The 15,848-nt window shown below is 34.4% G+C and overlaps 3 protein-coding genes across 29 annotated transcripts; 1 reads left to right on the plus strand and 2 right to left on the minus strand.

Moving 5' to 3' along the window:
* Positions 1-3,812: 3,812 nt before the first annotated feature.
* Positions 3,813-6,387, minus strand: LOC139851985 (uncharacterized). 27 transcript variants are annotated; one of them, XM_071841196.1, is made up of 9 exons: positions 6,232-6,387; positions 5,735-5,806; positions 5,489-5,570; positions 4,750-4,779; positions 4,633-4,673; positions 4,430-4,493; positions 4,152-4,284; positions 3,949-4,080; positions 3,813-3,827 (listed from the first exon to the last, which is right to left on the minus strand). In XM_071841196.1, exons 2-7 carry the CDS (start codon positions 5,783-5,785, stop codon positions 4,244-4,246), a joined length of 309 nt encoding a protein of 102 aa, XP_071697297.1. In that variant the 5' UTR covers positions 5,786-5,806; positions 6,232-6,387; the 3' UTR covers positions 3,813-3,827; positions 3,949-4,080; positions 4,152-4,243. The 27 variants fall into 27 exon arrangements, 13 of the variants coding, with proteins under 13 accessions (XP_071697297.1, XP_071697309.1, XP_071697296.1 ...); XR_011760838.1 differs by lacking the exon at positions 3,813-3,827 and adding an exon at positions 5,331-5,379 and having other exon boundaries at positions 3,948-4,080; positions 4,750-5,066; positions 5,686-5,806; XR_011760836.1 differs by lacking the exon at positions 3,813-3,827 and adding an exon at positions 5,331-5,379 and having other exon boundaries at positions 3,948-4,080; positions 4,750-5,066; positions 5,489-5,595; positions 5,686-5,806.
* Positions 6,388-9,483: 3,096 nt separating this feature from the next.
* Positions 9,484-11,953, plus strand: LOC139852533 (coatomer subunit zeta-1-like). The gene is made up of 7 exons (XM_071841828.1): positions 9,484-9,548; positions 10,056-10,215; positions 10,883-11,030; positions 11,120-11,197; positions 11,299-11,383; positions 11,502-11,557; positions 11,674-11,953. The coding sequence occupies exons 1-7, from the start codon at positions 9,546-9,548 to the stop codon at positions 11,678-11,680; spliced, it is 537 nt and encodes a 178-aa protein (XP_071697929.1). The 5' UTR covers positions 9,484-9,545; the 3' UTR covers positions 11,681-11,953.
* Positions 11,954-12,848: 895 nt separating this feature from the next.
* On the minus strand, positions 12,849-14,542 carry LOC139855696 (organelle RRM domain-containing protein 2, mitochondrial-like). Its single transcript, XM_071844946.1, has 3 exons — positions 14,367-14,542; positions 13,377-13,445; positions 12,849-13,279 (listed from the first exon to the last, which is right to left on the minus strand). The coding sequence occupies exons 1-3, from the start codon at positions 14,491-14,493 to the stop codon at positions 13,029-13,031; spliced, it is 447 nt and encodes a 148-aa protein (XP_071701047.1). The 5' UTR covers positions 14,494-14,542; the 3' UTR covers positions 12,849-13,028.
* Between the last annotated feature and the right edge of the window lie 1,306 nt (positions 14,543-15,848).

Raw genomic sequence — 15,848 nt, forward strand, 5'->3', positions numbered from 1 at the left:
CAAAAAAGCCTTCATTCTCTAACGTCCCTCCCGTTCCGATCTCACCTGCTAAAATGCCTTTGTAGTATTATAACCAATTGTAAGATTCATTAAATGTAGATAAACTAGTTAAGAGCCCGGCGTGGCTGGGTAAGCTGTGGATATGATAAAAATTTACATGTCATTCGCATGTGTACAAAAGAAGAGTTCACATGCTTTATGTGTGTTATACAAAAGAGAAACTTATATTCTTTTCGGGTGGATTACAAAGGTTTCACACGTTGTGTGTACAAAACAGGGGCATGTCTCTGCAGCAGCATTAGACAGGTAGTCACTGAAGATCTCGTCGACGATGAATTCCGAGAATTTTCCTCTTGAAGTTTGATTGTATTGGAACTGTATTATATAATTTTTTTCCCCCTTCTTTTGCCTTGATAATGGGTGGCAGATCATTTAAGTTGTCATATCCTACTTGATCCAGAATAGAGCGAATGTGATATGTTATACTATCTCCAGCAGGTGAAAAAATATGAAGTATTCGGTTGTTCCTGCAATACTACATACCTCCCTGCTGGGTTGTAGTGACCCGAACTTTTTCATGTTTATATATATTAATTGAGATTGATATTTATATGATTAAATGTTTCCAACATGTTAAGCAATCAAACTTGTTAAGACTTGATTAATTGAAATATGTTTCATATAGACAATTGACCACCCAAGTTGACCGGTGATTCACGAACGTTAAAACTTGTAAAAACTATATGATGACATATATATGGATATATATATATATATAGTTAACATGATACTATGATAAGTAAACATATCATTAAGTATATTAACAATGAACTACATATGTAAAAACAAGACTACTAACTTAATGATTTTTAAACGAGACATATATGTAACGATTATCGTTGTAAAGACATTTAATGTATATATATCATATTAAGAGATATTCATACATGATAATATCAAGATAATATAATAATTTAAAATCTCATTTGATATTAGAAACATTGGGTTAACAACATTTAACAAGATCGTTAACCTAAAGGTTTCAAAACAACACTTACATGTAACGACTAACGATGACTTAACGACTCAGTTAAAATGTATATACATGTAGTGTTTTAATATGTATTTATACACTTTTGAAAGACTTCAATACACTTATCAAAATACTTCTACTTAGCAAAAATGCTTACAATTACATCCTGGTTCAGTTTCATCAACAATTCTACTCGTATGCACCCGTATTCGTACTCGTACAATACACAGCTTTTAGATGTATGTACTATTGGTATATACACTCCAATGATCAGCTCTTAGCAGCCCATGTGAGTCACCTAACACATGTGGGAACCATCATTTGGAAAGTAGCATGAAATATCTCATAAAATTACAAAAATATGAGTAATCATTCATGACTTATTTACATGAAAACAAAATTACATATCCTTTATATCTAATCCATACACCAACGACCAAAAACACCTACAAACACTTTCATTCTTCAATTTTCTTCATCTAATTGATCTCTCTCAAGTTCTATCTTCAAGTTCTAAGTGTTCTTCATATATTCTACAAGTTCTAGTTACATAAAATCAAGAATACTTTCAAGTTTGCTAGCTCACTTCCAATCTTGTAAGGTGATCATCCAACCTCAAGAAATCTTTGTTTCTTACAGTAGGTTATCATTCTAATACAAGGTAATAATCATATTCAAACTTTGGTTCAATTTCTATAACTATAACAATCTTATTTCAAGTGATGATCTTACTTGAACTTGTTTTCGTGTCATGATTCTGCTTCAAGAACTTCGAGCCATCCAAGGATCCGTTGAAGCTAGATCCATTTTTCTCTTTTCCAGTAGGTTTATCCAAGGAACTTAAGGTAGTAATGATGTTCATAACATTATTCGATTCATACATATAAAGCTATCTTATTCGAAGGTTTAAACTTGTAATCACTAGAACAAAGTTTAGTTAATTCTAAACTTGTTCGCAAACAAAAGTTAATCCTTCTAACTTGAATTTTAAAATCAACTAAACACATGTTCTATATCTATATGATATGCTAACTTAATGATTTAAAACCTGGAAACACGAAAAACACCGTAAAACCGGATTTACGCCGTCGTAGTAACACCGCGGGCTGTTTTGGGTTAGTTAATTAAAAACTATGATAAACTTTGATTTAAAAGTTGTTATTCTGAGAAAATGATTTTTATTATGAACATGAAACTATATCCAAAAATTATGGTTAAACTCAAAGTGGAAGTATGTTTTCTAAAATGGTCATCTAGACGTCGTTCTTTCGACTGAAATGACTACCTTTACAAAAACGACTTGTAACTTATTTTTCCGACTATAAACCTATACTTTTTCTGTTTAGATTCATAAAATAGAGTTCAATATGAAACCATAGCAATTTGATTCACTCAAAACGGATTTAAAATGAAGAAGTTATGGGTAAAACAAGATTGGATAATTTTTCTCATTTTAGCTACGTGAAAATTGGTAACAAATCTATTCCAACCATAACTTAATCAACTTGTATTGTATATTATATAATCTTGAGATACCATAGACACGTATACAATGTTTCAACCTATCATGTCGACACATCTATATATATTTCGGAACAACCATAGACACTCTATATGTGAATGTTGGAGTTAGCTATACAGGGTTGAGGTTGATTCCAAAATATATATAGTTTGAGTTGTGATCAATACTGAGATACGTATACACTTGGTCGTGGATTGATTCAAGATAATATTTATCGATTTATTTCTGTACATCTAACTGTGGACAACTAGTTGTAGGTTACTAACGAGGACAGCTGACTTAATAAACTTAAAACATCAAAATATATTAAAAGTGTTGTAAATATATTTTGAACATACTTTGATATATATGTATATATTGTTATAGGTTCGTGAATCAACCAGTGGCCAAGTCTTACTTCCTGACGAAGTAAAAATCCGTGAAAGTGAGTTATAGTCCTACTTTTAAAATCTAATATTTTTGGGATGAGAATACATGCAGGTTTTATAAATAATTTACAAAATAGACACAAGTACGTGAAACTACATTCTACGGTTGAATTATCGAAATCGAATATGCCCCTTTTTATTAAGTCTGGTAATCTAAGAATTAAGGAACAGACACCCTAATTGACGCGAATCCTAAAGATAGATCTATTGGGCTTAACAAACCCCATCCAAAGTACCAGATGCTTTAGTACTTCGAAATTTATATCATATCCGAAGGGTGTCCCGGAATGATGGGGATATTCTTATATATGCATCTTGTTAATGTCGGTTATCAGGTGTTCACCATATGAATGATTTTTATCTCTATGTATGGGATGTGTATTGAAATATGAAATCTTGTGGTCTATTATTATGATTTGATATATATAGGTTAAACCTATAACTCACCAACATTTTTGTTGACGTTTTAAGCATGTTTATTCTCAGGTGATTATTAAGAGCTTCCGCTATCGCATACTTAAATAAGGACGAGATTTGGAGTCCATGCTTGTATGATATTGTGTAAAAACTGCATTCAAGAAACTTATTTTGTTGTAACATATTTGTATTGTAAACCATTATGTAATGGTCGTGTGTAAACAGGATATTTTAGATTATCATTATTTGATAATCTACGTAAAGCTTTTTAAACCTTTATTGATGAAATAAAGGTTATGGTTTGTTTTAAAATGAATGCAGTCTTTGAAAAACGTCTCATATAGAGGTCAAAACCTCGCAACGAAATCAATTAATATGGAACGTTTTTAATCAATAAGAACGGGACATTTCATGGGTGACTTTTTTCCTGCATTAATTGCAGTTGTGATAGTACCATTCTCTGTTACGGATCACTTCACTGATGATCCATTCGCATGTAAATTGGACAAAATAGATAGAAGGTAGTATAGGTCAGTTGGCTTGCTAACCTTGTGGTCATTTGAGTCTTGTACAAAATTGGTTGCTTAACGGGTACATATTTCTGAGTTTTTCTTTTTATAGGGCTTCAAGCTTAACTGGATTGATTGCTAAGATTGTGTTGTGCAAATCGTAATTTGTATCTGCAAGTGTAGATTTTATTAGAAGTGTAAATTTAATTAGTAAAAATGGTATAACAGGTTGGCGTGCTTACTCAAAAAATAGCTGCCAGTAATTCTCTATCGTTACCACACACGTATTTCGCATTTATATGTCGTGGTTTCGCTAGATGTATCAGTTAGTAGATCATATCGCAAAAGTTGTGCCGAATCGGCATCCCTTTAATCCTACATATGTTCATAAGCATTCAACCGAAAGGTTAAGAAACAAAGAACAAAGGAGCCTCATTATAAACACATCTATAAAGTAGAATGCGGTTAATTCGTAAAGAGTACTTCAAACAAAAAGGTGAAAGATATATAGAGTGCATACCATATAAACTAAGGATAAACAAAAACTGCAGCAGAAACCTACATGTAAACAACATCAAATCTGGCTGCACTTCAAACAAAGGCGTGTAACTAATTATTGAAAATTATACTCTTGATTTATTAGTAAAAAGTGCGTAGTTTAGGGCCTTGGAACTTCTCCGGTTATATTCAAAAGTCAAACAATTAACAATTAAGATAAAATACCAGTTTAATAGCTACTTTTTCACCACCTTGAATAATGAAACCTGAAATATCAACAACAAAGATAGTAATATATTAATTCCCTGAAACATGATTTCGTAAGAAAATATTAAATCATACCCGAATAAAGTTGACCAGAAGAATTATGGTCTGCAAGAAAACGCTGAAATGAAAATTAGGGTCTGAAAGAAAATGTTGAAACGAAAGCCCTAAAATATAAATAGGTAGAAAACAACATAAGGTGATGGGCATAATGACAGGTGTAAGCAACAATTCATACAACAACGGTAAACTGAGAACCAAAATTCACAAAAAATAAGACACTAATAAAACACAAAACAACCAATATACAATGAACATTACCAAAAATTTTGTGTACCTGAAAACAGAAAGTATGGAAGGCAAAATACCAAACACGACTAAACCGTAACGGCTACCTGCAAGCAAACCATTTTATAAACTATAAACAAATCTAACACCCAAAATTAGCTCCAACACTCAAATTAATTAGACAAAATTGAGGGTCTGCACGTTGTGACGGCAGTATTATGATGCTTCGGAATAAGATTAATGGTGGTCCTTGTATATGCATCAACTATTATTTCGTCGTAAAAGATATAAGTCGGTTTGTCCTACACTTTATAATCACAAAACAAACAAAAAACAAAAAAAAATTGACACATGACAAATTAAGAGCATACTTAGTGTAATGCACATACATTCAAGCTGTTGTTTTCCATTGCTTCTTCCCTGGAAAACATGACTTATGAAGTTCTGTTTTTCAATGTGATACATTTCTCGGCGAGTATAGTACGCAATCATTAAATACGAATTAATCGTTAAAGCAAATGCAAGTTACCTGATAATGTACACATGTATTTGGAATCTTCAAGAATGTATCCAATAGTTACCTCGTTCATATACTTCAATTTTGCAGCCACCTATACTCCAATGGCAAGTAATTTTCTAATAAATTGCCCACAATAATTTAATACGCAAACCATCAGTTTTGACTGAAAATGTAAAAAACATAAGACATTATAGTAAGATCTATACATTTAAGCGTTTGTATTCCATATAGAAGTTATGTTGTGGCAGGGATTACTTTATCAATAGTAGTGGCTATTTTTGCCAACTGCATACAGCTTCCCATCATTCCATCTTGAATCTTCTTGTTCTTTGAATACAATACACAAAAGTGTTAGAGCAGTATATCGACAATGTAGCGGGGAAAATCTGAAACTGGTTGTTTTTGTCTAGTATTATAGTAGTTAATGCAATTAAAATTCAGCTCCCAAATTCATAAGATGAGAAAAGGAAACCACAATGTGTCTAATAATTTTGAAATGACATATCGCAACAACGAATGATCCATACGTAGATACAAATAAGAAACCTCAACTTTTACTATTATCAGTGTTCTTTGACTGTAAATATATTTTCATTACACTTAAGAATTAAAGTTTTTCGTTATAAAGTTTTCCTTTCAAAGAAGAAAACATATGTTACTACATCAAAGGCAAAGATAGAGACTAAAATTGATCACCATCAAAGCAGTAAAAGGGAGAAAAAAAATATCAATAGTATTTTGAAAGCACTTACAGTAAAATAACAGGATGTCGGGTGTTGGTGATGATGATTCTGGAGGATGATGATGATGATGACTGATGATATTCACGATGATGATGGCGGTCGATGATCACGATCGGTAAAGGCTGAAACCCTAATTTATCAAAAAAGAAAATTGAGGGTAATCATCAAATCTTGTATTTTTTTTATTTTTATTTTTTGGCAAACAACTAAAACTATTATAGAAACTCGAGCTTCATCAAAAAAAATGAAGACTCGCAACAAGGATACAAAGAAAGGCACCAAGGCCCGAACACAACAAACACCACAAACAAACTAAAGACTACGAAACCAACACGATCAACCTAAAAAAATAAACGAAACGAAATAAACGAAGAAAAGCAACACAAACCATCAAACTTTGACCTACAAAACTCCTATCCATGTACCTTCTTTACCTTAAGCCGCTTTTTCACCATACGTTTCGGAAACTCCTTCGAATTGAACCGTATACCTTCCACCCTAACACATCCTTCAAGCTCTTTAGCCACCTCCTCGAAAAAACCCGAACCAAAACCCGAAGGATTACCAACACCTAGGCCATGTACAACAGGCCCAGGCCCAGCAGAGCCTCCAAGGCCCACCTGTTTCTCACAACCCGACAACAAAACCTCCCTGATGTATCCAAGTCTACCCGAGCAGAACCATCACCATCCGTCACCTTGTTAGTCGCCAGAACACCAAGATCAACACCATCCTCTGAACACAAGCATCGAGCCCATTTTTGACTACGAAAACCTCGAGAATTCAACGCCGCTTGAACCTTATCAACAGAAAACGTGACAGAGGGGGACCGATCCGAACCCACACCAGTAAAAGCAGAAGATCGATGCCAAAAAATATGTCACTCGTAACAGAATTCGTAACCACCCTAGACGAAGACCCAAACTCAAAAGTACCAACAACCTCGTCAACACCACGATCACCTTGCTGGGAATGCATTACAGGGCTCAATGGTACACCCGAATTATCCAAAATAGGTCTAAAAACATCATCAAAAACATTAGAGCAAACAGGAATACCCGAATCACCCGTAACGCCACCCAAATGTACCTTAGTCAAAACAGCCTCGTTAACATTCTGCACAAAGTCACATGAAAACGAACACGCCTGCAATCTCTCCACAACTGCCACATCAGGGATTTCGTTAATCCAAACATGTCCTTTAGCCACTGAATGAGAAATCAACCCCACCGGAACGAGCTCATGAAGATGTTTAACACAAGTAGTTTCGATAAACACAAGCGAAGACCTTAAACATGATAAATCAGATGACGATTGAGCCACCTTCACCATCGTGCCCACATAACTAGCAATTTTCTTTATATTCTCGTCGGAGGCATACTTTGCCGGAATACCACGCAATTCCACCCATACAAATCTAAAAAAAGCCTCTGCCTTTGGAGAAAAAGGGATCACCACCTCGAAACCAAAATCCAAACCCAACGCAAGAAAATTGGAGTAAGATTCCAAATTGACACTTTCAACAACCCCTGCAAACGTACCCAGCTTTCTAAAATTCAACATCTTTCCTTTGCAATGAAGAATGAACTCTTTAACCTTGGACTCCAAAAGAGGAACGGAATCGACGATTAGCACACAACGATCTAGTTTATCTTCAACCTCTCGATTTGGAGTAATTGAGACAGAAGAGAGTGAGCGACCACCACGGCTAGCAACCCCACCACCCCGTCGACAGGGCCGTCCCACATAAATAGGCTTACCAAAAACCACAGAACCATTCATCTCTTGGATCGCTGAAGAGGCGTGTGCACTTTGCTCAAAGGTAATAAAAGCAAAACGCCTAAACAACCAGGACTTGATGTCCTTAATCGACCCAAACTTCTCGAAAGCATCTTTGAGCATATTGTAAAAAACCCTATCTAGCCTGCCGATGAAAATTGTATCACCCTGTTGACTGGAATCGTCTAGAGACATGAAGATACTCTTTAGATTGTTGAGAATTGAAGAAAAAAGGAGTCAATCGTAGCAATTAAAGGTAGTAAAATGTGGGGTATTCAAATCAATTGTATTTGAGCTGGATATGAATTGTGATTTTAATTAGAAACAAAGATGAAGAGGCAGAAATTTAGTGGGGGAAGTCTCTGGATGCGGGGGTTAAGAAAATTTTTTTTTTTTTTAAAAAATGTGTTGGATAGGGAAGAAGATACCAGAAGGGCGAAAAAAAAAAACGCTATGCTGGATATGAATTGTGATTTTAATTAGAAACAAAGATGAAGAGGCAGAAATCTAGTGGGGGAAGTCTCTGGATGCGAGGGTTAAGAAATTTTTTTATTTTTTTTTAAAAATGTGTTGGATAGGGAAGAAGATACCAGGAGGGGGGAAAAAATGCTACAGTTGAACAGTGGAATTTAGGGTAAATCAGGTTACGCTAGTTAGTATATAGTGTAATGTAATGTAAAAGTCATGGGAAACCTTGAAGTTTCAATTAAACTTGATTGTAGTCTTGTGTTTGCATTCACATTATAAAAAAAAAATGTGTTGGATAGGGAAGAAGATACTAGGAGGGAGAAAAAAAATGCTACGGTTGAACAGTGGACTTTTACGCTAATTAGTAGGGGTGTTCAAAATATCCGAATCCGAATTATCCGAAATCCGAATCCGAAAATATCCGAAAAATCGGATATCCGAAAATCGGATATCCGAAAATTCGGATATCCGAAAATCGGATATCCGATTTTTCGGATTCGGATATCGGATGGAGTTTTTAAAATTTTCGGATATTCGGATATCCGAATATTCGAAATTTTTTAAAAAATCCGAAAAAATCCGAAAATATCCGAAATATATCCGAAAAATATCCGAAATATCCGAAAATTATCCGAATATCCGAAAAATTATCCGAATATCCGAAAAATTATCCGAAAATATTCGAAGTTCTTCAAAAATATCGGATATTCGGATAATCCGATATCCGAATCCGAAATTTCGGATATCCGAAAATCGGATATCCGAAATTTCGGATTCGAATTTCGGATGGGGGTTTTCACTATCCGAATTTTCGGATATCCGAAATTTCGGATATCCGAATTTCGGATATCCGAAAATGAACACCCTATATAGTGTAGTGTAATGTAATGCAATGTAATGAATAAAGTGTTTGAAAATGTAAAATAGCTAAACTATAAGTGCCATTTTCGAAAATTTCACCTGACCTTTTTCCTTCTACAAATAGTTTTCACATTGTTCATATGTAGTCCCTGTAACAATCTGAATCTGCACCAGAAAATAAAGCCGAGAAATCGTAACGCTGAAATCTCTCTGCAATGGTAAACAAATCAGTCAGATCTAATCACCATACTTACATCATCCGTATCCGTCCCGTCTCAATTTCATTTCACTTTATTTTACGTTATCTTAATCTTACCTGCATATGCAAATTCGAATCATATGTGAATTAGTGATCAGCAGGTTATTACGTCAATTAAAATAATTAACATGTTATGCGATCTGTTACTTTCTATTGTTGTTTGATTCTTGTGATCCGGTTAGCTGTTGAGTTCTAGCGTGACTTAGATCTGCACTGTTTTGATTCGATGTTTATGGTGACCTAGGGTTTTTAGGACGGTTATTGAAACAATTTCCAGTTACTGGCTATTTTTCAGATCTGGCTTTATTATTATCCTGATATAAATCATGTTTGATTTTTGCAAAGTGTTGAATTTAAGTGAAATTCATGATACTATTACAATGTACTAACTGCATATGGTTCGAATTATGATATATAGATATAGATTGTAATGAGTGTATTTATGTATGATGGTTGTTGTGTGTAGGAGTCTTGTCCTTCTGTGAAGAACATTTTACTTTTGGATTCCGAAGGATGCCGCGTAGCTGTGAAGTACTATTCAGATGATTGGCCAACTAATAGCTCTAAAGAAGCATTTGAGAAATCTGTGTTTACCAAGACTCAGAAGACAAATGCAAGAACAGAAGGTATGCTTTTAATCACTCTGCTAGTAGTGATTAGTAGAAGTTTAAGTTGCTATGTGAAGGTGTAGCTTATGTCGTACAATTATCGTTTCATTGATGTCCTTTAGGATCAACTAAGATTATAACTGTTATATATAGATGGAAGATCTGTGTTTTAATTTTCTTTTCTGCGTGAATAACTTAGCATAGATAATCATAAATAGTTACATAGTTGGCCTTATCAGTTCCTATGACACATAGTGTATTAACAGCAGAGAAATGAAGTATAGAAGAATTTAGTGAAGTAGAAAAGTCAAGTTACGTTTCTTTTTTCTTTTCAACATATTTTCATTAGTACCATCTAGAGATAGCAACATGGATGGGGCCATGTTGGGCTGACCTGAAAAACCTTTTGTCAAATAATTTGTACCTTTTATCTATGAGTAAGGTGTTTTGCCCTTTACTTTTTATCTGTTAAATAATACAGTATGATTTAGGAGGTTTATTTGCATTAAAAATACACTTTTCGAGACTTTCAACTCATTTCACCTGCGTCTTTTGTGCTAGTTAAAGTTTTCCCATCTGACCCTCGGGAGATAAAACATAGCCCCGATTGAACTTTTCATAAGTAACTGGCTCAAAATTGTCACCTTTAGCAGCTTCTAATGTTTTAGTTTGAACTGACGTGCAGCGGAGATAACAATGTTTGATAACAACATTGTCATCTACAAGTTTGCTCAAGATCTACACTTCTTTGTTACTGGAGGTGATGAGGAAAATGAGCTCATTATATCCACTGTTCTTCAGGGTTTCTTTGATGCAGTTGGTCTTCTCCTTAGGTAGTTTGTCTTGTATATATTCTCTATGTGTATTCCATTACTTATCCATTTGAACATTAATAATATCCTCTACTAATTGTGTGTTACAGGGGAAATGTGGATAAGAAAGAGGCACTTGAGAATTTGGATCTCATTTTATTGTGCCTTGATGAAATTGTTGATGGCGGGTAAGCTACATCTTAACTATATGTATCACAATTTGTATCTATTTAATCCTTTAACTTATGTACTACTGAAAAATATTAAATGTGATGCTTTTTGTTTACAGAATCGTCCTGGAAACGGATGCAAATGTCATTGCTGGTAAGGTTGCCAGCCACAGTGTAGATTCTGGAGCTTCTCTCTCTGAGCAGGTACTTTTAGCTATAGTTTTCTCACAAGCAAATAGTATGAGGATACACATTGTTAAAGAAAATTCTGATTATTTGTTTCATATTTTGTGCTATAACTTTATGAACATCATCTTTGCAGACAATAAGTCAAGCATTGGCAACTGCACGGGAACATCTTACAAGATCTCTCCTCAAGTAACGAACTTTAAACTGAAAAAGAGAAATATTTTGGATCTTTATTGTTTATCACAAAAAGAATGCTATGAAAGCACCCCAAGATTCTGACTTCGAATCTATTGTCTTAATTTCAGTGTATGATGATACAGTTTGGAGTTGAACAAGCCCAGTTTCTTGATTTCAAGTTGGATCTTGTGTAGCCAAGCGGAACAATTTGGACATTGGTTTTTTGATATTTAGACCTGATATGTTATCCTTATTGCTTGTTGTGATTTTGTAGGGCATGGTCATCTACTTTAAATGGGTTGTATGAAAATTGTTTTTTTTTTTTTTTTTTTTAATCAGATAATTACCATCGACTGATAGAAAGAAATTCCTAATATTTACCGACAGGGCTTATTTATTTATAATAGAAATTCGAGCTTTAAAGGTACCATTTTTATTTGAAAAGCTTTTATGAATTTGTCTTGAGAAATGAGAACACAATTGTATTCAACTCTTTTATTGGTGTTGTGAAAGCCTCCTAATAGACCAACTAAGTCGGATTAGGTGTATCCAATCCGACTAGGCTCATGAGAAATATCGACCGTAAGTTTGAGTGGTTTGATGGTTGTGCTTGTCGAAGTACTTTTAATTTCATTCCAGGGTACACAAGTGGTTTAATCCTCTACTTTGCGTACTTGGAGCTTTTTAAGATCTATCTATGCTCATATAGGTTAAAATAGGTCAAAGTTAGTCAACTTCCGACTAGTCAGCGGACTTGACCAACTGGTCCTTACAGAGTCTCGGCAAACTAGTTCCAGACTAGTGACTTTTACAACCTTACTTTTCACTCCTGTTTGCATCAAGTTAAAAATATCTTGTACAACATACACATTTGATGCTTGCGGAATACTTAAACTTATGAAGTTGTTTTGGTTACTGGCATTTTTATTTCTCCCAAGACATAAGTAACAACTAACAAAGTAACAAGTGATAAATTAACTACTTTAAAGCCAGATTAACTTTTAGATAAAACAACAGAATACGTTAAGTATGCACAGTTCAGAGCAGTATATTTAATTTCAGGAATATGATCATTGTTAAAAGTATGCATCCTCTGTTTTAATACGGTGCATGTTGACATTGCTTTTTTAAATAATAAAACCAAAAAAAAAAAATTTTGCAGACTTTGATAACATTGTGTAGTAATAAAACATATGGCCAGGACAGTCCAAGATAGCAACTTTTTCCCAGAATACTTCAAAGAGACTTTGGGTTTTAAAGAGGGTCATACACCCGTGAACCCGATTATTATAAACAGTCATGATTGAGAACCATAAAGCGATAAACTTACTAATCACTTTTATCATATCATATGTAGTGATTAATTGGATGTAAAGGTAGTTCAAGTATTCACCCAAATGTATAATATCTTGTTAAATGCTCTGTTGAATGAATTTCAATACAATCTTCATGAAAAAGAAATGGACAAAAAGTAGGGCCCATCCTAATTACCACACCAACCAATAGTCTTGTTTGTCTTAAATCCGAATTCAGATGACTGCTGTGATTCGGGTTGAGGAGGAGGAGGAGGAGGTCTATACTCCTTTGGCTTTGCAGGATCGACAAAAATAACCCATCCATCTAAAAACTTTGCGTTCATTCCTTCACGAGCCTTCTCAGCTTCTTCTATAGACGCATATGTAACAAACGCAAACCCCTTCGATCTTTGAGAGGCTCTATCCATAATTACTTTTGCTGCAAATTGAAGAAAAACCATGGTGTTACACATATGAATATAATTATGTAGACGGGTCAGATGTGAAGTCTCAGAAACTCAACATATGTACATTACCCTCAACAAGCTGGCCAAAAGGAGCAAATGCTTCTTTAAGTTTCTCATCAGTTGTATTTCTGTTTAAGCCTGCAAATGTTGTTGTTCAGATATTAAGCATCAAAAAAATACCATCAAGCAACACAATTATCGAATGACGAAGCAGGACCGAACCTCTAAAGAGCACATGTTTATTAAGTTATAGAAAAAATAAATATCCACACATGAATAAATCCCATTTCACTACCACATTTAATTACAAATGAAAAAAAAAAAAAAAAAAAAAAAAAAAAAATTTTTACCTCCATTCAGGTCTATTGAATACAATGCACAAAAAACTAAATTATATTTAAGATTGATATCCAATTGACTTATACATACAACGTTATACAAGGACGTAAAAATGGCCATTTACTTGTTTCAGCAATACCACAGGGCTTCTGGCCTAACGTTAAAAAAAAAAAAAAAAAAAAAAAAAAAGCAATACCACAGGGCTTCTGGCCTAGCGGTATCAAGGGAACTCATCAACCTTGAGGTTGTGAGTTCGAGTCCCGTGATGGACAAAAAGGTGTGTGTGTTTTCGATTCCCCAAAAAAAAAAAAAAAAAAAAAAGAATGTTTCAATAATTCAACTATCAAACTACTAAGGTGTCTCGCAAACATTCTTGCAACCTATACCAAAAGCTTCTACCATAATTTACGTGCGACAATGTTAACTAGTATACAAATTCAAAGACATTTCAATCTTTTGATGAGTCACTTATAATATAATTTTAGTTTGGGGATGAACCAGAACTTCCTTAAAATCACTGATTATATCATAGCATATACAATATATATTCTACTATACACAGCAGTACAACAGATACATATACATATGTATCATTCAATTTAATCAAAGGGACACAGTCATACAGGAACTCGATATACTAAAACAAAAATCAAAGCAGAAAATTTCAAGCAGATATGATGATATAATAATAATAATATATTTAAAAGGGTCTAAGATTACCGCTGATAAAGAGCTTTGGGGCAGTTAGAGTTGAGGTAGTTGAGCTGAATCGGGCTGCTGCCAATTGAGATTTCATAAGCGACGAAGATCCGTTAACAACACGACGGAAAGATGAGGAAAACGCCATTTTCGTAAAATCGAAATTGGAGGTTTTACTTAAAAAAAAAAAACCCTAATAAGTTTATACGGGCTCTAAATATATGAGAGCTAAATATAGAGAAATGATCAATGACATCATAATCGAATTTATTAGGTTTAAGGTGCGTTTCAAAACCGAATGATTTAGTGCTGAATGATTAGAATCTGAATGGTTCAGATTGTCTGAATGAAAATAAGCTGTTTGATAATTATTTAGAATGAACGATATGAACTGACTAAAACTACCTTATTAACGTGTGATATGAATAAAAAATTCAATATATTTGTTAGTTAGGTGATCTAGATATGATCTGAGGAGAATATTATAGATAATTTGGGCTCTTAATGTTTAAGAGATTGTTTCATCTCTGAATGGTTCAGAGCTAAATTCTGAACCATTCAGCACCATATGTCATTCAGAGGTTAGAAACAAACGCACTGAATGCTGAACGGTTTAACATTCAGTGCTGAACCATTCCATTAAGAAGCAAACAAACGCACCCTTATTTTATTTGGTTTTAATTTAACCTTTTAAATCATAATTCTTAATCACAGATTAAACCAAAATCGAATTCAATTTTCAAAATCATGTTAAACTTGTGTACACCTCGGAATTCGCAAAAATATATTTATTTATATTTATTATTCATTCAATTTAATATTAATTAAGATAAGAATAATTAATTGATAATTACCCATGCCAATGGTTGATTTGGTGAGGTGATATTATAGTAGTCTTCTATTAAGAGGTTGACCTTGAAGCAATCATTGTCATTGTAGTTTTAGGGTATCTAAACTACAGAAGAGGGATATACAATGAAAGAAGAGAAGCTCTGATGATCCGGTGGTGGTTCGATGGTCCAGTGGTGGTTTGGTTGTCTGATGGTGGTTCGGTTGTTCGGTGGTGTTTCATGGGTCTTGTGGTGGTTCGGTGGTCTAAGTGGTTCTGTGTGTCGGTTGTGGTTCGATGTTCAGCAGGTGGTTCAGTTGTCCGGTGTTGGTCTGGTGGTGGTTCGATTGTCCTGTGTTGGTTCGGTGGTGATTTTGTAACGACCCAACCCGTTATCCTTCCAAAAACGTGCCATATTTTTTTTTTCTGGAACAGCACATCTGGACGGCGTCCAGATTTCTGGACGGCGTCCAGCTCTGAAGGACTGGACGGCGTCCAAGCCCTTTGGACGGCGTCCAAATGGTCTGCCAGATTATGTTCAGTTTTACAATTACACGCGGGCGAAAAACCCGCTTCCCGACACTTTTAAACGAAAACACTTTCACAATATGTTATAATAGTTAAACCTAAGAGTTTTCCATAATAAAACGAGTTTTACAACACCGGGCCCACAT

Source organism: Rutidosis leptorrhynchoides, chromosome 6 (assembly GCF_046630445.1).
Source record: "Rutidosis leptorrhynchoides isolate AG116_Rl617_1_P2 chromosome 6, CSIRO_AGI_Rlap_v1, whole genome shotgun sequence".
Taxonomy (NCBI): Eukaryota; Viridiplantae; Streptophyta; class Magnoliopsida; order Asterales; family Asteraceae; genus Rutidosis; species Rutidosis leptorrhynchoides.